This window comes from Scleropages formosus, chromosome 11 (assembly GCF_900964775.1).
Source record: "Scleropages formosus chromosome 11, fSclFor1.1, whole genome shotgun sequence".
NCBI lineage: Eukaryota > Metazoa > Chordata > Actinopteri > Osteoglossiformes > Osteoglossidae > Scleropages > Scleropages formosus.
In genome coordinates this window covers 320,674-342,079 of record NC_041816.1, presented here as the reverse complement: position 1 = coordinate 342,079, position 21,406 = coordinate 320,674, and the positions used below count along the sequence as shown (strand labels likewise).

At 41.3% G+C, this 21,406-nt stretch overlaps 1 protein-coding gene across 1 annotated transcript in view; it reads right to left on the bottom strand.

Moving 5' to 3' along the window:
- pias1b (protein inhibitor of activated STAT, 1b) overlaps window positions 1-21,406 on the bottom strand; it is a 34,778-nt gene that overhangs the window by 758 nt on the left and 12,614 nt on the right. Inside the window, exons 2-13 of the mRNA XM_029256521.1 lie at window positions 14,936-15,371; window positions 8,768-8,852; window positions 8,519-8,566; window positions 8,034-8,124; window positions 6,987-7,121; window positions 6,204-6,309; window positions 5,390-5,463; window positions 2,514-2,674; window positions 2,124-2,254; window positions 637-817; window positions 384-529; window positions 103-143 (exon numbers count right to left, since the gene is read on the bottom strand). Of these exons, the coding sequence (XP_029112354.1) occupies window positions 103-143; window positions 384-529; window positions 637-817; window positions 2,124-2,254; window positions 2,514-2,674; window positions 5,390-5,463; window positions 6,204-6,309; window positions 6,987-7,121; window positions 8,034-8,124; window positions 8,519-8,566; window positions 8,768-8,852; window positions 14,936-15,371 (1,635 nt within the window). The remainder of the gene's footprint in view (window positions 1-102; window positions 144-383; window positions 530-636; window positions 818-2,123; window positions 2,255-2,513; window positions 2,675-5,389; window positions 5,464-6,203; window positions 6,310-6,986; window positions 7,122-8,033; window positions 8,125-8,518; window positions 8,567-8,767; window positions 8,853-14,935; window positions 15,372-21,406) is intronic.

Genomic DNA, 21,406 nt, shown 5'->3' with positions numbered 1-21,406 from the left:
ATCTGAACAGAGACAAGGCAATAAGGTTTTTTAAACCCGCATCAAATACGTGACAACAAAGAACTGTACTACCATCAATCAAATTCTTGTCACGAGACATACCTGATGATTATCACCTTGTAAGAAGGAGAAGAAATTTAGATCTATAAAAAAACAAGAAATGTTAATGTAGTCAAAAGTGTGTTAAATGTAATCAGAACAAGAAAACATAAATAAAGGATAACGTGAATAAAAAATGGTTTTTAAAAATTAGCTTCAGCATTTATAAGGTTTCTTTATGTTTTACTTGCCTAATAAAGTGGGACCATAAAAAGATAAATCTGGTCATTACATCTGGTGCTGAAAACTGGCAGTCAGAGAGAAGGCATGCCATGGAGCACTACCTGACAGGTCATTGGGTGTGTGGTAGTAGTGCCGGTAGTCCTGGATGGGATGTAATGGTGGTGGTGGAGGGATGTAGTTGGTGTCTACAGGGGGCATGCTGGGTGTGCGTGCCACCGGTGATGCCTGGGGGTGGAGATTCAGCACCCTGCAGATGGGGACCAAGGATGGTTGTAAAACACACAACAGAATAGACAACACATGAAAATTTGTCAAAAGAACTCTCAAATATAGTGAGTAAAAATTTAGGCCCACCCCTTGTTCATGGGGGGAGAAGCAGGGGACATAGAGGGGCAGGTCCTCTTTGGCGGTGGCTCGTCGTCTTCGTCGTCTTCTGAGGAGCTGTCCAGCGTCAGGTCAATCACCTCCACCTTCTTGCTGCTGCTGCTGTGGGAGGAGCTGTTTCTGTGCTCAGGAACAACTGTCCGACAAGCCCCTACAGCAAAGAACATGAGTCAAGAGGGTCCTTATACTCATAGAGAAAATGTAACCAAAAATTAGGTACGGATACAAGAAATGCAAACCTATGAGTACAGGCACGTATCTGTGTGAAAAACACAAATGTAACCACTCAAAGATGTTTGAATGGTTTACTGGACAAACCCACCTATCCATTATGAAGAACCATTTGTCCAGTGATGATCAGAGTACAGCATTGACAGGCATCACAGACACAATTCGGAAGTGTTAACCCCTGGTACTTAACCGACTTACAAAGCCAATAACGCTATGTTAAGCTTACAATTTTCCATCCATAAAACAGAGCATTTTAACACACATTCACACTACAGGCAATGTGTGACTGGCCATATTTTATCCTCTGAATAATGTTACATCCACAGGGGGTCTCCACTTTGTTTTTCCATTTTTTTTTGGTTTTCCCTTCCCCCTGACGTGGATTTGGAGTTACACCTGTCCACCAATGTCAATCAAGATGTGATGGATGGGATTCGTTGGACCGGAAAGGCAGGAGTTCCCACAGGTTAAAAACAAACTTCCCAGAGGTCCCTGGAGAGCTTGCTTGTAGATTAACAAACCTGTTCTAGTGTGATTTTGATAATGCTATTGGTCTTTCTGTAACCTTCTTGTTGGTATTTTTGGTTCTTTCTCTGTATCACTTCTATACTGCTGGTACACCTGCTTGGTTGGCTGTTTGTTTTCTTTCTTTAGATAATATAAAAGTAGTATAGATAGGAAGGTGGTGGACTTTGTTTTGGGATTTGACCTCTATTTGTTTCCAGGCTAGAGTTAGAAAGTGGCTTGTCTACAAGAGTTAGGGGTAGTTAGGCATTTTCTTTGTTTTTTGAGCACCTTCTGCATTCTGTTAACCTTTCTAAAGTTTATTTTTTGGCTCTATTTTGTACACTTTGATTCTTTTCTCTTTTAAAAGAACATTAAACACTCCTTTTTGTGCACACTATTTTTTGTCTTGTCAATTCATAATTCATAAACTGGTAGAAAAACTGTGTTACACCCCTCTACAGCCCTAGACAACCTTTGAAATTGTAACAATGACATTCATCAAGTGCTAGATCGCTGTAGAAATGAACTGTGCTGAATCATAGTGTCCATAATAAAGACTGCAGTACCGACAGCATTCCCAAGTCACCCTGACACTTATACCATTTTCCATTTACCATATAAGTCCACATTTAGGGGTTTTATATTTAAACCCTGTAGGACAGGAAGCATTGCAGAGGTCCACACAGAACAGAAGCATGGCACTTGCCACAGCAGCGCACCTTCCAGGCCATTGTAGGACGCAGACACCTCCTGCACCTCTTTCTTCGACCTCATGGGGGCCCAGCTCCCATCCTCTTTAAACTGGATTTCATCACAGTCCACGCAGCTGTTCAGGATCTCCATGAATAACCTGGGCAGATGATAAAAATCACCAAACTCACTGATAAGTCACTACTTTTCTAAATCATAAAAGCACTTCCCTCTGCTCAAAATCACTCTCCTCACTACAGTGCAATGACACTGTCGGCTAACTCATGTAAGTCTATGACTGAAATGATGAAGAGTAATTTAATTTATGTCTGTCCCTAGACATAAAACAGCTTTCTGTACTTGCATGTACTCGGACTGTGGAGACAAAGGCTTAGATCACACACAAGTGTGCCACATACCCATCAATAATGAGGTGTTCATAAGGGGCCTTCTTATCACAGACGGGACACACCCAAGTGGGTTTCTTCTCGTTCATCTGGATGTAGAGTGTGGCATCAAAGCACTGCAGGTGGGAGCAGGTGATGGCGCGGCATGGAATCATCAGCCGCATTTTTCCCAACTGTCAAAACCGCCAACCAGCACACAAGCATGGAGTTGGACATCAAGGGTGGAGAAAAGAAGAACAAGTGCATAGACAAACACACAAAAAGACAGATTAAGTATAATTCCATGTGATATAGTGTTACTACTGCTACTTAAGAGAAGAAATATACTGTTTCCATCAGTAGTAACAGGAAAACATCCACAGTATTAAAACAACTAGCCTTAATGGTGCAAAACGATTTTTTTTTAAAAAAAAAAAAAAAAAACATAAAAATTCCACTTTAAGCCAAGGCACGATATCTTTCCAGCTTTCATTTTCCTGGATGATTTCTGATTCACCTTTTCCCGGATATTTTTGATGTCATGTTAATGTCTTGTACAGACTTTATTGTACACCACTTATACCACACAATATAGTTCACAATAGAAGAGAATAGAATATACTTTATTGTCCCATTTCTGGGAAATTTGTCTTGGACAACCACGACACGGCCAGTGCACAACATTGGACTCACATGAAACAATACATACCATAACATACAAGAAATAAGAAATAAAGCAACAGTCAAAATATATTAAAAACTTGCTGTATACCAATCTAAAATCTCAGTTTTGGAATTCTCTATTCAATAATTTAACTCCAGTTGGCACAAAAGAATTTTTAAAACAATTTGATTTACACATCAGAATCCTAAATCGTCTCCCTGAGGGTAACATGTTAAAATTCTCATGGAGAATGTGTGTGTCACCAAAAGGAATTTTTTTTTTTAGCTTGTTTTAAAATAGATGTCTCGTACAACTCCTGTATGGGTCGTTTCTCTTCCCACCCTATAATTTTTAGAGCAGTATGTACTAGACGTGCAAGTTTCGATTTTGATTGGACAGTCAAGTTTCCATACCATGCTGTTATACCATATCTTATCAAGCTCTCAAAAACAGACTGATAAAACAAACAGAATCTTCTGGTTTACCCCAAATACTTTTAACCTTTGCAAAAAATGTAATCTCTGCTGCAATCTAGAACACAGACTGTTTATGTGAGAAGACCAACATACAAATTATCTATATAAACACTCAAGTATTTATATGAAGAAACCTGTTCAAAAATATTACCATGTATTATTACAGGGCTATGATCCCCAACAGATCTGGGGTTGAAGATCATTTCAACAGTCTTCATTTCATTTAAAATCAAGGAATTATTGTCACACCACCCCACAAACCTGGCAACTTCAGGAAAGTACTGCAAAGGTGTGGTGTTCCTGTTCAATAAACTCAATATTGCTGTATCATCAGAAAATTTGATGAAAAAGGTATTATCCTGACTAGTAACACACTCAGCGTATAATGTAAATAAAATGGGTGAGCTAACACAACCTTGCAGGGCCCCCGTATTAGTAGTTTTCACCTCAGAATAAGAATTGTTGACCCTGACTTGTGTTCGATTTGTTAAAAACGAATAAAACCACTTAATGCAAAGGGATTCACTTTTAACTGCGTCAGCCTCCTAATTAGTAGCTGGGGTTGAAGTGTGTTAAAACCCGAACTAAAATCTATAAAAAGTAAACGTGCATATGTAAAAGACTATGTAAAAAACAACCATCATCCAAAATACTTTTTCTAACAATTTTTTGAAATGTCACAAAAAATTTTTTGGAAACCTGGTGTTCAAGTCTCATTTCTTATTAATAATGATTTATTTACAGAAAAAGAAAAATATTTTTAGATAACAGAAACTAAAGCTAAATGTACACTTTTACAAGCCTTTTCTTGTTTGACAGAAATTGCTGTCACTCAAATTGCCAAAAAAGTTAATAAGGAACAAAGTCAGTGCTGAAACCAGGGGCTGAGCTTGTGGAATGCCAATGAAAAGGGTTGCCATGGCAACCATAAGACCAGGAGCCCCAGAAGGCTTGGACAGAGAGCGAAGGCTCCACATTGTTGTTTATACAAGCCTGAAAACAGGAAGCGCTGGGCAAGCCCCCTCCCGGCTGCATACCACACGTGGTCACGGCATTCAGCCACACCTGTGGATTTTCTGTCCCCCTCAAATCTGCCTCCCAACACTGCAGACAAGCCTCGCTCTAAGCAGTGGCTACACACAACTGCAGCCAAGGAGTAAGTCACAATGAATCAAGCAACGGGTCTTGTTGCACCAAGCTCCTGGCACAGCTCTCATTCCAACTGTTAGTAAGCAAACCAATCCAACCTCAACTGAATAGTTTAGCACCTGCCCTCACAGCCAAAAAGTTCAATTTTGTTTCCTAAAGCATCTTTCAGCTCCATTATCCGAGCCACTTAAGTAATACTTAAGTAGTTATACTTGACATACCAGCTTCACTGAACACTGTGTGATTATTTCCAATCCACAGTTTACATACAAAACATGCCAGAAACAATTCAACAGTTTGGATTAACTGGGCTTCCAACTAAACGCATCGTGTTGCTAAATGTCCTCACAACGAGCTCACCAATTAGGTCCCAGGGGCCTTTGCCAATTGTACGAGTGCGCCAGAGGCTGCCACCATGGAAAATCCTTGTCACAGACCTGGCACTCACTGGTGCACGGGCTGCCAGCAGCTGCCACGGATGGATATTTAATCATCTGTCCATTGAAGTTAAACCCACAGAAGATGAGAGCATGTGCATCTGGTGTTTGGCCCAGATGAACTTCCTACTCACAAGATGAACGGTACATCATGAAGTAAAAAATATGTTGAGCGTTACGTACCGGGCAGAGCAGAGAGACGCGTAGACTTGTGGTGGCGATTTCACTGTCAGGGTCTGCTGTCAGCTTTTCTTTGACTACAGAGAGGGGGGCAAGACAACCATGAGGCATTTATGAGACACTGCTACATGTACACCAACACCCTCTATGTGCATACAACCTGACACAGTACACTACCATTCACTTCAGAAAGTGAGCAGAAGGGTGTCAGAAAACAGAACTGAGAACCCAATTTCTATTGTGATGTCAAAGAGTTTATAAGGATAGTGGAATTTTCCCTAATTTTAAACATCTTACTTTGCCTACTATGACATGTATGGCATCATATAACATCCACCCATCAGAAACCACTGACCCTGGTGAGGGTCATAACATGTAACATATTCACATTAATTTGATCTATTACAGGAGCACAATGAAAAATCTAAAAATAAAAAGACTCATGTAAGTAGACAACACTTTAAAAGTGCAACAATTTGTGAGGTGAATAGTACACATAGCGGATTTTTCTAGTTTTATGTGACAACTTTTTTTTTGTACCCCTACTCTGGATCCTTTATTCCAGTATCCCTTAGCCCTCTCTGTGCAGGGGCCACATGTTGAAAACACCCCGATCACATCAAGTTTCACATACACACAAAGACTATGCAGCTTCAAGTGGGTCTCAAATGGAAACATGAGTTGGGCCTGCATTGCTCCATATTTGTTGTACTTCCTCTGGAAACTAAAAGAGGAGGCCCAATTCAAGAAAGCAATCCTCTCACCTCCAGCAGTACACACACCCATCCAACTAAAAGAACTGTACCAGCACACTTACTGAGGGCCCTTGAGTGGTCTGGGTTGCGGATGCCCTTGGCCCTCAGCCTCTGCAGCAGCACAGTGGAAGATTGCTGCTTCACCAAATACACAGCCATGGAGTAGCTCTGAAGAGAGAGACATGAAATGCACGCACACATAAACACACAACGCAAAGTCACTGCTGTTCTCCACAGGTGAACAATAGCTCCTTGTGTGACTGCGGCAATGCGGGAACAGCGTCACTGCCTTTGACTCACTCTTCCCCTAAATTCAGGAGATCAGAACAGAGACCCTGGCAGCTTTAAAACATTGAACTACAGCATGCCATGGGCACAAACTGCATAAATTTGTCTGTTCAGGTTTTGATGTGGTCAAGAGCCACAATGCACAGATTTCACAGCAAAGGTATGCCCGAGCCTTGTTTAGACATGCCTAGCAGTAATAAATAAAAGGCCTACAGAAGGTAATCTGCTATCACAAAGCATTCATACTCTTCTGGTGCAGGGAGACAATTTTTTCAGGGAAAGAAAATATGATATCTAGTCGTAGGAGATATATTTGCCTGTTCCAAAATAAATCTCAAACCTAACTGACTTTCCTACACCTTTGTATGATTAGCAACTTTATCTGTAAGATTAGTTCAACGAGAGGCTAATAGATAAATGCATACCAATTTAAAATTTCAGAATCATAAGAATTTTGATTACTTCATACTTGCAAAACACCTTTGACTATATCATTCCATGCCATTTTCATAGTTAACATTTAACTGAAACAAACAGATGTCCATGAGCTCCTTTACCCTTCCAATTTCAGAAGTCCATGATACAACGATGGTATTGGGTACTGTTGTGGACAATCTGACCAGTGAGGTAATATTAATGGGTCGGCTGGGTCGCTTTGGCTCTACACCATTTTTGGTTGGAGGAAGATATCCCTGGAGGGAAGAAAGAAATTCAGATATTAAGAACAAATAGTATCTGGGCAGAGGAGAAAAACAGCAGAAGTCAGAGAAAAAAATATCCTAACATTGTATCACCCCATTACAGTAGTTCCCCTTATCCACAGGGGATATGTTCCAAGACACCCAGTGGATGCCTGAAACCAGGGATACCAAACCCTATATATATTATGTTTTTTCCTATACAGAAGAAGAAAGAAAACTAAGCACCAATGCCCAGGTCCTCATAAGTATTATTTTTTGAATTAAGTTTATTTTAAAATAAAGGGTTACTTGAACACAAGCACTGAAATATCGCAACCGTCAATATGATAACTGAGACAGCTACTAAGTGACTGAAGTGTGGGTAGTGGATACAGAGTGGACACACTGGACAAAGGGATGATTCATGTCCGAGGCAGGACGGCGTGAGATTTCATGACGCTACGCAGAACGGCGCACAATTTAAAACTTATGTATTGTTTATTTTTGGAATTTTCCATTGAATATTTTCCGCCGCGGGGAACTAAAACCGCGGAAAGCGAAACCGAAGATGGGGGGGACCACCGTACCAATAATATTAAAAGAAAGGAACACGAAATTACAAAAAGTACTGCTGTGTGTGACTGGAATTGCCCCTGTAAAGAACAATATTGGATCACACAACTTTTTTTTTTTTTTTTAGTAGAACATATTTGCCCACTTATTTTTACACCAACATAACTAATCAATAATAACTCTCTACTGAACGCTATTTATTGCACATTAATGAGCACTACCTGAAATGGATCCTAGACAGAAAGCTATACAAAGCTGTGTCGTGTTGAGCCCATGGCCACAGTAGGTCACTGTAAGGTGTGATGAATAAAGCTACAACAGACCAAGGCTGAGCCACGCCAAGCCACTTACCGGGAGGCTGCAGGGCTTCCCGTTCACTTTCACACACAGATTGGGAGGAAAATGGTCTTCCTGAGGACAGCTCGTTTCTGACAAACAAAATCTGGCAGAGAACAGGCCAACTGTTAAACATCATTTGTGCAACAGGGAGGCAGGTCCCCAGAAGCATTTTCACAAAGTGTTCACCAAAAAATAACTTAGTTTAGGCAAGATAACATGAATTAGTTCCATTATTTCTCTGGCACCTTCTTATCCAACCTAACCTACAGAGATTTGCTTTTGCAACGGGTAAAATCTACTGAGAGTTCGTTAAGCGAATTTTTGAAAGAAATGTTTAGCTAAACTCAAAATGCTACTGAAATGAGCTGAGGGCTATCAGAACCATTTGTATGCTGAAGGATGTATGTTCACAGACAGCTGGAGATTTTAGAAACCACAGTCCTGCAGTATGAGACCTCTACAAGGTGATGAGGGGCAAAGAAGCAGGGGAAACATACCTTAGCTGGACTTGGACAGTGAAATCACATTTGGTCCCAGAGATGTCCCTGTGTACATGAGGACACACAGTTCAATCAGTGCTTTTATGAAACACTACTGACAGATTTCAAAAATGCAAACTGAAGTGACTAAGAAACTACACTGAAATAATGCTAGCTGTATTCTATACTGGTCCTTCCTCCTTAAATCATGGGTTAAATGAGTAACAACACATAGATGTCCATCCACAATGAAAATGGGAGACTTACATTGAGCTGCTGATCTGCTGTACTTGATGGGGTGTTAATGCAAAAGCAAAACATGTTTCTTGAAACCGCTGGCTGTTATCTGAGGCTGGAAATAGAAGGATAGATGTCTGGTTACAAAGACAGTACAGTAGTGAATATCTGAACACCCCCCAAAGGCACACTTTCAAGTAAAGATCACAGAAACACAAGTGTTTCTTCCAAACCTCTTAGCAGGTCTTCCAAAGTTATGAATATGCAACTTAAACAATAGTGTGCAGATGGAAAAGAAACACAACTGCAGTATTTACTCGTGTCATTTCAGACACTACAATCTCCTGCAGCTCTAATACCGATGAACAGAAAAGTAGAGCATTTCTTTGTATAAAATTGTGTTTGAAATGTAGACACCTGTGTTTCTGGCCAGCCTGGCTCCAGGAGATGTAATATACTCAGAAACTTTGTGTGTGTTGTGTTGAAGGGCAATCACTCAATGGAAAAAAGACAACTCTGACCACAGGGATGTGTATTGCCAACTGCCAGGTGCTTATTTAAATGCTCTGGATTGTTTGTGTGTGCGTGCATGTGGGTGGCAGACAGAACTGTGATAACAGCAAAGAAATGGCAAGAGCATGTCCATCTGCTGCATGGGTACAGGATTGCTCCTTCAGACTGCATGCATCACCTAACAATTGTACTGAAACAACCTAAAAACCTCAGCGAAGTGGAAAAACAGCAAGAGCATCACCTCCCCTGCTCCCCAATTTTCCAGCTCTCCTGGGAAAGGCGGAGCCCAATCAGTGACGCCAAAATAGCATGGGATTAAACTGTCCAATCTTTTTAAACAGGACTTTTGTCTTCCCAGAGCAAAGATCAGAAAGGACAGCGCTCACAGACATGTCAAACCCTACCTAAATCTACAAAAAGGAGAGCAGCTATTATAGGAATGAAAGAGAGGTGTGCTGAATACACCACAGATGCACACAAACAAGCATCATGCAAACCCAACATACTGATTAATTGGCCAAACAATATAGCTATCTTTTGCCTACAAGATATCGCTGAAATTCAAAAACTCATAAACTAATCTGTGCTTCTTAATTTAAGGAGCGGTTTTTAACTTGCAGGAAAATGTTCCGAGCCAGGCCAATTAAAACCGACGCAAATGCTGCACTAACATCAGAGTCTACTGTCACGACAGCACAACATCCTTCCAGCCCCCAACACCCGGTCAACATGCACAATACAAAACTAATCCGAGAGAAAACAATGTATGCTGCGGGATTCTCCGCTGCCTCCATGGCACCGCAGCTAAATATAGCTGCAATAGAGCTGCGCAGTCCTGCTGTCTGATTTGTTTCTACGACTCGCTGCGCAGAGGGTTTAAAGGTGTGCACTTGCTCTGGGGTTTCAAATAACAACACACAGAGCTTCTTAACCAGCTCATCTGCCAACAGCAAATAGAACCCTCTGGCCCATTTTTACTTCCCTCTGGCCACACCTTTTTCAATGCTATAAGCCTCCTGTAGTCAGTGCCAGGAGGGGGGCCAGGGGGATTAAATCAAGCAGAAAGAATGTGCTATACAATATCTGTGGGTTGGGCACAAGGGAACACACTGCAGCTGGAGTGTGTTAGTGGCACAGTGTGTGAGTGTGAACTATAGCCCACAGCAGGGTCTGTGCTGGAAGAGCTCTGATACCACAGAACCAGAAGGACAGGAACACTAGCGTGTACAATGAGGAGCAATGGAAGAATTTATCATAAAAGAGGAGAGAAGGATGGGCACAACATCTCATCAGGATGAGAAAGGCAGAGAACTTTCCAAGACAAAGGAAGTGATTCAGCATTGGCTCACAAAATTGACCTTTCCCTACGACACTAGAATGAAGATGTTTTACCTAGGAATCCTCATAAAACTCTCCAAAGCCATTAAAAAAATAACTATATGAAATCCAAAAGACAAATACAAATGTCACTTTCTGCAAACATGCACTCATCATTCTAAACAAATAAAAGTAAATCCAGATGTGCTGTGAATGTTTACTGTGTCATTTTTTCCACAGTTTTGGGTTGAAAATCAGTGTGTTATGTTCTTTCTGTGCGTGTATGCATGAGAGAAAGAGAGAAACATAGTTCACAAGTTCACACTCTTATGTGCTAAATATGTTCTAAGATTGGCCATTGTGTGACACTGCTGTGGTTCTGATACAGCTATTATACCATTACATTTAATGTGTTACACGGCAACCAGAACTTACCGCCTATCCCACATATATGGCAACAAAAGCAAACAGTTTGAGAAACCTGAAGCTGTTTTCTCAAAAAGTGCCTTAAAAAGGGTTGCTCTTCAAGGGCAACATTTCGATCTTATTAATGAAGGACAGGAGAAAATACAATAAGCCAACATAGAACAACAAGCCTGAGTCTACATGTTGCTGATTGGAGCCAGGTTGTTTTTCGTTGTAAGGAGGCAATGCAGTGGTTAAAAAAAACCAAGCTAATGAGGAAAGGGTCTGAGTTTCCGAAGTTTCAAGTCCAAAAGGGGACTCACTACTCACCATTCATAAACAATTACTCCTTTAAATTTGGTGCCCAACGTAAGAATTTTCAAGTAAACATTTTTGACAAATTTTTTGGCTGACACAGCATTTTAAATTATGCGCCTTCTACATCGACCAGTTTTGAACATCTCAGTAAAGTGCTGCCTCTCTGTCATCCTCCACCTCCATGTAATACCTCAGGCTCCAAGCTGATGTGCAGTTTTCGTCTGCACTTCAAGTTAAGTAACCTGCAAATGACTAATTACTTATGTCTTTATCATTTGGGTTGTATTGGGTATTAGTGAACTTCATGTGATGTGTAGGGTTAAACGGTATATGGGAACACCATGAGAGAATAGTGTTTGCACCACAGGATGCACCTGGTCCTATAAAATGGCCTCATTTTCCTTGGCCTGTTATATGAACATGAAGAGCAATCATCAGACCTAATGACTCCTACGAAATGACTACCTATACCATTACAGATCCCCCACCATGTTAAACAGCTGGCAACAAACACTGTGGGTTAAAGGCATCCTTTGGCTTTCTCCAAACAAAAACCCATCTGGACACAGGAAATAGTGTGAAAGATTACTCACTTGACCACATTACTTTTTCCCACTGGTCAGGGGTCCAGGTTTTCTGCTCCTTACAAGAAGCTGCGAGTCTTTGGGTGTTGGTCATGGATATAAGTTGTTTCCAAATGGCATAAATTCCAGCTTTGTTGAGCTCAAAATGTATATTTTTGTTGAAACTGAGTCAGAGAGGTGTTGAGTCAATTCTGTAGTTATTTGTGAGGCTAAACTTTTATGGCATTTAACAACTATCCTAAGTGTTCGTTTACCACTTTCAGCGAGCTTTAATTTACAACCATTGTTGTGCTGTTTGTCCATATTTGACATATGCTGTTATTTTTAAGGCTGTTCCCCTTGATAGATTAACCCGCAGTTATTTGAAAAGCTTGCTGTGAAACTGAAAGCAGAAAGCTTATGCTTTAAAAGGGTCAATTCTTAACAAGATCACAGTCAGGATTAATAAAATCCACAAGCCTTCTGTCCATTTTTATTCTAATATACTTGTGCAATGCAGTTGCTCTCTTTACAAAGTGGTACTTTGCCAGAGATTTCCAGAGGAAGTGCTGCCTGGTGACGGTTGCTAAGCACTGACTGGTTTAGTAACATGTCAGTCATTTTACAAATGGACCCAGTGTAAATGTGGTGGAGGGTGGGTGGCTGACAGCACTGCTTTTAAGAGCAAAAACCAGGCTTAATTTCAATACAGTACAATATAAAATTAGATAATATGCCCCAGAACTGTCTCATACAGTATTTCAAATTGTCCTTATGAATTATTCTGACATTCCGAGAAAAACAGTACTGTCACTTCTGAGCCTTGTGTCAGGGTGTAATATGTTGTTATGGTAAAAAAAAAAAAAAAAAAAAAATAAAACCATATGACTCATTTGATAAGGTCAGTTTAAAAGAACCTTTACACTGGCCCATAAAACGGAATTATTTAGAACACAAACTGGTTTACTCCATTGTATCTTGTAAGAGACTTTGGTCTGTGTTTGATAAAGCCAGAAAACTTATCGGATATGGTTAACATTCCAGGAAATGCATCATTTGCACAAATAAATGAGAGGTGCTTATCTTCCTCAGGGGACATGTTTATGGGCTTGAATTTGACACCATCTCGTGAAGATTTTTTTCCGCTGTAATTTTACAACAGTATGACACTGAAAAGAACTCACAATTAAACTATGTGACGCATAAAGACTATGTTAATCAGGGCTTTTAAATTGAAATTAACATGAATGAATTTCACAACATGAATTCAAGTCCACAGGTAACAAGGTCTTTAATATGGAACAGAGGAGACAAAAGTGACCATGAGAAGGCCCTCAACAGTGAGGAGCTCATGAAACACACCAGGAGGCTCATTATTCTGCACCTCGCTTGTTCCTCTTCGGTTCGACAGTGGATAGCTCTCAGGACCCTGCTGACTGGGCAAAGACATTCTGTTGCTGTCTCAGTTATTATAGGATAACTTGGTCTACGACTTTGGAGCTGTGACCAGTGGTCATTTAGTATTGTCCACTGGGGCTTCTTCTACTCACATACAGTCCAGCATACATCAAGTAAACTTGTACAGGTGCACACACCTGTGATTGAATGCAAATAAGCAAAGGGATTGTGTGACAAAACTGCACATCCGCAAATAAGATTCTTTACTACAGCAACCCTTTTTAAATAGAGGGTTTCAGAAGCTTAATTTGTTTTACATGACCATTCAAAAAACTGGCGAGGGAGTAAGAGAGGTGAGAGCAGACACAGTTCTGGTAAGCACTTTCAACACTAAGGACTCCATCCACTGGCTGATGTCTCTCAACTGATTTCAGTTGCAAATATATGCAAAGGTACACATGCATAAAAATTCAAGCTGAACTCATCTACACATTTGTGCAAGGTTGGGTAACAATGTAGTTCGAAAATATTAGTCATTTTAACTACGTAACCTGCACACTCAGTTTTGTAAAGTCGTTTCAAACTGGTGGCCAGTGAGAAGTGGCTGAGAAAAATTGTACATTTTGAAAGAACACACACCAATGCAGTTTAAAGCAAAAGGATGCAAATAATGAAATGGTGTCATTCAAATGAGTGCCCCTATTATGTAAAATCTTTTTGCTCATCTGGAATCATCATCAGCTACAAATTTTGTTTTAAAACACCTAGCATCAATATTCAAGCACACAAGCGACAAAAAAGTTAAATACAAATAAAAAAATACCTCTCTGCAGAGATATCCAAGACTGCTAAAAATGAATCCAAGTCACTTCCAAAAGCACTACCTTTATCAGTCTGTTCTTTTAACAGATTCTCTCTATCCACCTGATACTCTGAGAGTCTCAAAGTATTTATATATTGCCCCGATGTATAAATGGGTAACTCATTGCAGCTTTAGAGAAAACTCTAAGCTAAATGAATACATGCAAATGAACAGCAACACTACACAATATACAAAGAAACTGAATTTCTTTGGGCATACATCTAATACATTGTGTATGGAGCTGTTGCCTTGCAAACAAAATACCAGGATTGACCAAGAAAGTTGCCCTCAGTTGTTCCAATTGCTTATTGAAGTAAATATCTGAGGAGCACAACAGGAGGGCGATTTCAGCCTGCTGCCACCACAGCTTGTTTTTGTCTGTAGCTGGATGGTGTTCTAAATACAAAAACCTTTGCATGATATACATTTTAAAAAAATGACACATAGCAGACATATCAGAGCCTTAAGCGGACTGGAAAGGAAGCCACAGGTAAACCACCTGACACAACCGTTTCCTGCTAACATGAAGGAACTGTTGACAAAATGTCTGCTGTTCCTCAGAGGAAATCCCCACCACCACACACACAAGAACACTTCTCCTCATTTCCTTTTTTTTAAACCATAGCTCCAATTACTCAGAGCCGACCTGACAACTACAGACACATCGAGATAACAGATACAACAAAGTCAGGTAGACACAGAGATGGGTACAGTAACACACAGTAAAAGACAGGCAGACAAACAGTTAATGACACAGTGACAGGTAATAAACTGTCTCAAAATCACAAAGAGACTGATGGATGGACCGACTCAGTTACTCACCCAGGCTGGTGGGCTTGATAAGCTCATCCAGCATGTCGTAGAAAGGCAGCCTCTGCAACTTCACATCAGGGTGCACAGGGTTGAGTGCCGAGGGCAGGTGGGGCAGGCTTAGCTCATGTTTGGGTCCTAGCAGGGAGACGGGCAGTAGGGGCGAAGGGGCGCCATGGCCGTCAAAAGCCAGCTGAGTAAGACCTGCAGGCAGGGCATTGCTGGCAGAATGAACGCTGGGTAGGGCCAGGTCTGCAGGGGACACCATTTTGGTGGGGAAGCGCCGCCGGTAGAGTTCTTTGATTTTCATCTGCACGGCAGGGCTACAGCCAGCTTTCAGTAAGTGCAGCGCCTTGGTCAACAGTTCGTGTTTGCGCCCGTGTTTGTTTCGACCTGCGTATCCCAGTAGTACTTGGAGCTCCGAAACACGAAGGCTCATAACCATTTGCTGTCAGGGCAGAAAAGAGAAAAGCAGCTAATTACTCCACAGTGGATCTGATAATACACACACACACACACACACACACACACACACACACACACACACATTTTCAGAACCGCTTGTCCCATACAGGGTCACGGGGAACCGGAGCCTACCCAGTAACACAGGGCGGAAGGCCAGAGGGGGAGGGGACACACCCAGGACGGGACGCCAGTCCGTCGCAAGGCACCCCAAGCGGGACTTGAACCCCAAACCCACTGGAGAGCAGGACTGTGGTCCAACCCACTGCGCCACCGCGCCCCCGTTCTGATAATACATTTAAACATAATTTCTTCTCCAGTTAGATTTCTCAAGATTAAATATTAACATTCATACTTTTGATGAAATTTTGCCACCCATCACCTATACAGCAGCTAATCTTCGAGGGGCTATCAATGCATGCTCACTAAATTAATAATAATACTTTGTCCATCTTTAAGCCATCTTTAATCTTATCTAGGGACACTTTGCACTAACCTGTACTGAAATTAACGAACACCATCACCAATAATTATACATTTCTACTTAATCTGCATCAGATACAGCTTTGAATAAACCACAACCTTCTCTTTTTCTTTTTTTTCTTCCCCCCACTGATGAGAAACACGGGACACCGTGCCACGAGTTATCAGGAGTGAGACTGCCTCTTTTGTGTCTTGCATATGAAGCGTTTACTGGGAGCTGCATTTATGCATTACTAAAATATTTGGATAAAGAATAAAACATTTCACCCCTAAAGCACATTTTTGTTCACAGAATTTATTTTGGTAGAATAATATAAATGGGATTAAAAATATTTGTTTATAATCATGACTGGAGAACAATGGGACACAAGTTATCCTAAATTTCTTGGTTTGGTGGTGAGGCCCAGGTGCCCTCAGAAACCCTGAGTAGAGCAAATGCTCGCAGACAGGTCAGTTGAATGCCTGCAGCACAGGAAGCTGCATTGTGGTGGCTGCACTCACACTAAAAGGAGAGCCATTTCATTCCCTTCAGAGGCTGACCACAATGAGGACATGTACAGAAACACAAACCATCCCACGCACCTTCAGAGGCTATGTCTCACCAATCACTATTGCACATCATCTGCATAAAGTTTCAGACTTAGCACCATTTGTTTTGGCAGCTGCAGAAGAGGGGCTGGAGAAAGAAAGCAGGCCTGAACACAGCATCCCCTATGTAGATACCTGCTACATAGCTAGGAGGACCAAATGCACTAGCTAGTACATGGACTGAGGCTTCACAAGTCAGTCAGTCTTTGAGGATTACACAACAGGCAGATATAATCTATTACTGATAAAATCTTTAGTGAAAGACTATCTCCTTCTCTTTTCCAGAGAATCCTCTATGTGACCCTCCCATCAGCAAGTACCGTTACAGATTTGTTTACCAGGTGGGGGGCCTCCACAGTCTCTAGCACAGACAAATATATACAGACCCTGTCCTAGGGGCCTACTAGTTTCAGAGAGCCATCCTAGGGTTTACCCTATGCCCCCTCAGTGCTGCGATGAACTAGGGCACAAAGCATTGGATGGGAAGGCACATAACCACACCAGTAATGGTCCATTCCATGAAATATGCATGCGTGTTGCTGGTGGGTGTGGAGTTTGGGGGGGGTGATGAGGTGCAGCCAAGCTGCTGGGGGGGTTGGCGTGGAATAGCCACACTGTTGGTTATGCAGTGTTCCCACTGTCTGGAGGAGAAAAAAGCTGAAGGAGAACAGAGAGAATGCAGCATTAAGGAGGTGGGTGAGATTCCTTGTGTTCTAGGGCTGCATCGGCAGCATGCATTTCTACATTCTCCTCCAATACTTCCACCCCTCCTTCTCCTAACACGCTGCCTACCACACCTCACTCTCCTCCCACACTTTCCAATCCACACCTACTTCTGCTCCCATGCTTCCCACTACTAAACCTCCCACACTTTCAATCATCCATCTTCTGCTTCTCCCATAACTCAGTCAGCTCACAGTACCAAGAAGACAGATCCACAGAAAAACCAGGTTGCAACTGGTCCAATCAGAAATAATCATTTCTAACTGAAAACTGATGGCAAGCCTAAACTCCAGTGCCAACAATCAGAGAAATGTGAAACTGTAGCGGCACAATGTGATTGCCATTTAAAATGCAAAACCAATGCATAGTTTTAAATTTTTGATTAATTCACACATATCCAACCCCTTCCCCAGAACAAGTCTATTGACATTCTTATGACATGCTTTGGCCTGCGTCCTCCAAACAAGGGCGCCATTCACTCCCAGACAACACTTTCAGCAAAGCATTTCAAACAAAGCTGCATAAAAGATCTGAAGAAGAATTGAGGCATGGTTCTCCTGCCTCTCAGCACTACAGAGCATAAACTGGTTTGCACTAAATAATCACTTCCATATGTTGTCATTTACCTACCAAAAGAGAAGAAAGGAAATCTCACATGCTGTCCTGCAGGGGAAACGTGCTCCTTTGAAGGTTCAATGGAAATAATGAACAACTGATAAATGAGAAATTCCTAATTTTTATTTCATCTTACAGATGATTTCATCACATTTCTTGCACATCATTTGAAAGTATTTTGTCTGTAATATACATGGAAACATTTCAAGTGATGCTTATGGCAATAAACTACACCAGCTTTCTAAATCCAGCTAAAGCCAAACCAGCAGAATGCCAGTTTTCATTGCCCTATCATGGAAGTCAATCTCCTGTGCTGCATGTTACATAACCAAAAGTACAAAAACCTGCTAAGGGTCAAAAAATACACAAAACAATAAACTACATTACTGGAACAACTATGAAGAACATTTATGTGAAACAGCACTGAGTCTGAAAACTGCTTCTCTTCTGCATACATGTAATATTTTCTATTCTTAATGTGTAGAATTTAACATAGAACAAAGAAAGAGCTATAACATACATCCAAAGATAAATGAGTGTAGAAACAAAATATAGTGACAGAAAAAGGAACACTGCAGAAGGCAGCAGAAAGAGAATATCAATGAAAACTTTGGTTGGTTTGGCCAATGAGTATTTCAGAACTTCCAAGGCAGTGATTCAACCCTAAGAGAATGTAATAACTACTTCTAACAAAGCCAGCATCCCCAGAATCGTTAATTAGTGCTCAGAGGTAAACATCAAGCCTTAGGATAGCCTGGTGCAAGACACTGGCCTTTTCAAAAACAATAACGTGGTCTTTCCATTACCACTACAACGTGGCTAAGTCACACTCCTCTTCATCAAAGATGGTGGTGTGTACTGTCCCTCTGAAAGGTAGGCAGAGGTAGGCAGAGACACTCTAGAACATCTTACACTCCCTGCCAAGCCCACTGGTGTCTTTACACATTAATGCCTTAGCAGAGTCATGCAGACAATCTAGTGCCAACTGGAAGAATGGAGGAAACCTGCAGGTTTCCGAGAGCCATCTCATACATACGGAGGCAACCCTTCACCTCTCCTCAATAAACACACACACACACACACACACACACACACACATATATATTATGGTTTGCAGCAGTGACAAATCTCTCTCTACAGCGTTCAAACTTCTCGTAGACACTGCCCAGATTGCAACTGATTGACCATACTAAGCATATAAGTAGCACTGCAGAACTAATTCCTTTAAGTATATCCCTATCAGTTGATTTTCAGTTCAAATATTTCTGCAAATGCACACCCTGCCCATGAATAGCCACCCATCTTAACACAGACCTCTGGCGATTTCAGGATGCGAACATCCAGTTAACTAGAAAACTTTTGTAAATAAATGTTCAAACAGAAAAAGGCTGATATTGTTTCTGCTCAGCAGTCTTACCTTGTCAACATTTATTCAACTTAGCTAACAACCTAGCTAACTTGTTTGATAATGTCCTGAAAGCCAATAACCCTTTAAGTTTTTCAGATTAATATATGGAAAGGTAAGTTCCCAAAGAGTGGTATATTTCACACACATTAAATATGAGGTAGGAATGCACTTCATTAACCATTATTCTTAAACATTTTTTTCATGTAATCAAACTGAGGCGAAGGCTTCGTATGAAAAGAGACCATTTATGTTGTTTTAGGTTCCTTTGCATGTTTATGCAGTGCTGTAACAGCATATACTTCATAGCGTAAGAAAACTTTCAATGCAATTACAATGATGGATAAACAGAACAGTATGTATAGGTATCTTCTTAAAGGTTCTCAAAGGCATAATACAACACTAAAATTTCAATATATTGAGTAATGACCTTATCGGGAAGAACTTTTTTTTTCCCCCCACTGAAAGTGATTTTCTATGCATATCACTTTCCTTAGCTGTTTTCAGTTCCATGAACTTGAGCCCCCACCTTGCAATCCACAGCTTGGAAGAATTTCATTTTGCTCCCACAGCAAAATAAATGACCAGTAGCAAGAGTAAGGGTGGATGGGGGCTCGAATGGATGGCTCGGGCCCTCCATCAGCCTGCTTCAACTATACAAAAAAGGTGAAAATACTGGCTTGTTTTGGTGGCAAACACTAAGCATGCCATTCTGGAAAGGACGAGAAAGAGGAGGAACGTTGTGGCCTGAGCCATAAGCCACCAAGCTTCTAAAATAAATGAACCTTGCTACGGTTTCAGGGCAGAGTCGCAGACATGGATGCATGCACACTTTTACTCTCTCAAGGGATGTGGTTCAGGATACTTTGCCTGGGAGCAGGGTTCCCAACATGCTCCTGCTTTCTCTACCCACTACCTGCCTGCTATGCAACACTGACCATCATGCCACTTCCCAGCACAATGGGGCTGATCTTGTCTCTGCAGCAGTATGGCAATTAAGCAACACACAACCCAAGAACATCATGTGAACTAATCAGAGTAGCCGATCAAAATGGTACATTTTATGTTTAGAAACAATTTTAAAATTCTTACAAAAATGATAATACAGTTGGTTTGCACATGCTCTTTTTGCCCATTAATGGGGTTATGCTGTGGTTACTTTTCTGTCCTCAATCAGAACTCCTGTTCGCTCAGTCTATATACGTACGTACACAAGGTACATCAACACCATCAACACTGACCCCCTGTGTCTTGTACATCAGCTGCAGTATCTCATTTCATTCCTGTAGAACAACCTGGGCTCAACCAAACAGGCAAGTTGGTCATGTTTAAATGACCACAAAAAGTGTTTGAAAAAAGTAAGCAACATGGCAACCAGTTAGAACCTAGTATAACACACACACACACACACACACACAGGCATGCACACCCCTGCTCAGGCACTGTTCTGTGTCCCCAGAACAGCAGAGACACCTTAACAAGATGAGACGGCTAAACAAAATGGAGCTTTGAAGCAGCAGCCACCAACAGCTGAGCCGAGAGGCCTCGCTCAGAGTGCGCCGTTTAATCTGCTAGGAGAATCACGGTCCAACATGACTGCTGCAGCTGCTAATCAACTCCAATTACAGTGGCACAGGAGGATGGCCTGCTTCTCTTCTGGCACAGGGCGCTCAAGCACACAGATAAAGACACACAGACACATACGCGTAAAGGCGTGCACATGGAGAGCCCCATACTTAGATACATACCAAGACAGATACACACAAAGACAAGGCATAAACACATTTTCTCCACACGGAGATATAAGCGCACAGTGATTCAAGTGTGGGAACCAGCACTGAGTTAGCACTCAACGGGTGTATAATCATACAATAGCAAAGAAAAATCTAATTCTGGAGAAAACCAACTATAGTTCATCTTATCCTGCAGGAGTGCATTACATAACAAAAAGGTTACAGCTCATTGGTCTTGTGGTTATTCTGTGAAAGACCATCTTAATAATTTGGTTACATCCCCAGCAATACTGAAGACATTTCACAGCAATGTAACATCTTTATTTACATCATGTTGCAATGAATATGACATTTTAGTACAGACAAAGTACCCTGTAATTTGCATTCAAAAAAGTGTACTCAAGAGAAGATTTGAGTGCTTTCAGCAATGTTTATACGTTTTGTTTCAGTAATGTTTAGACCCATTTCTTAAAG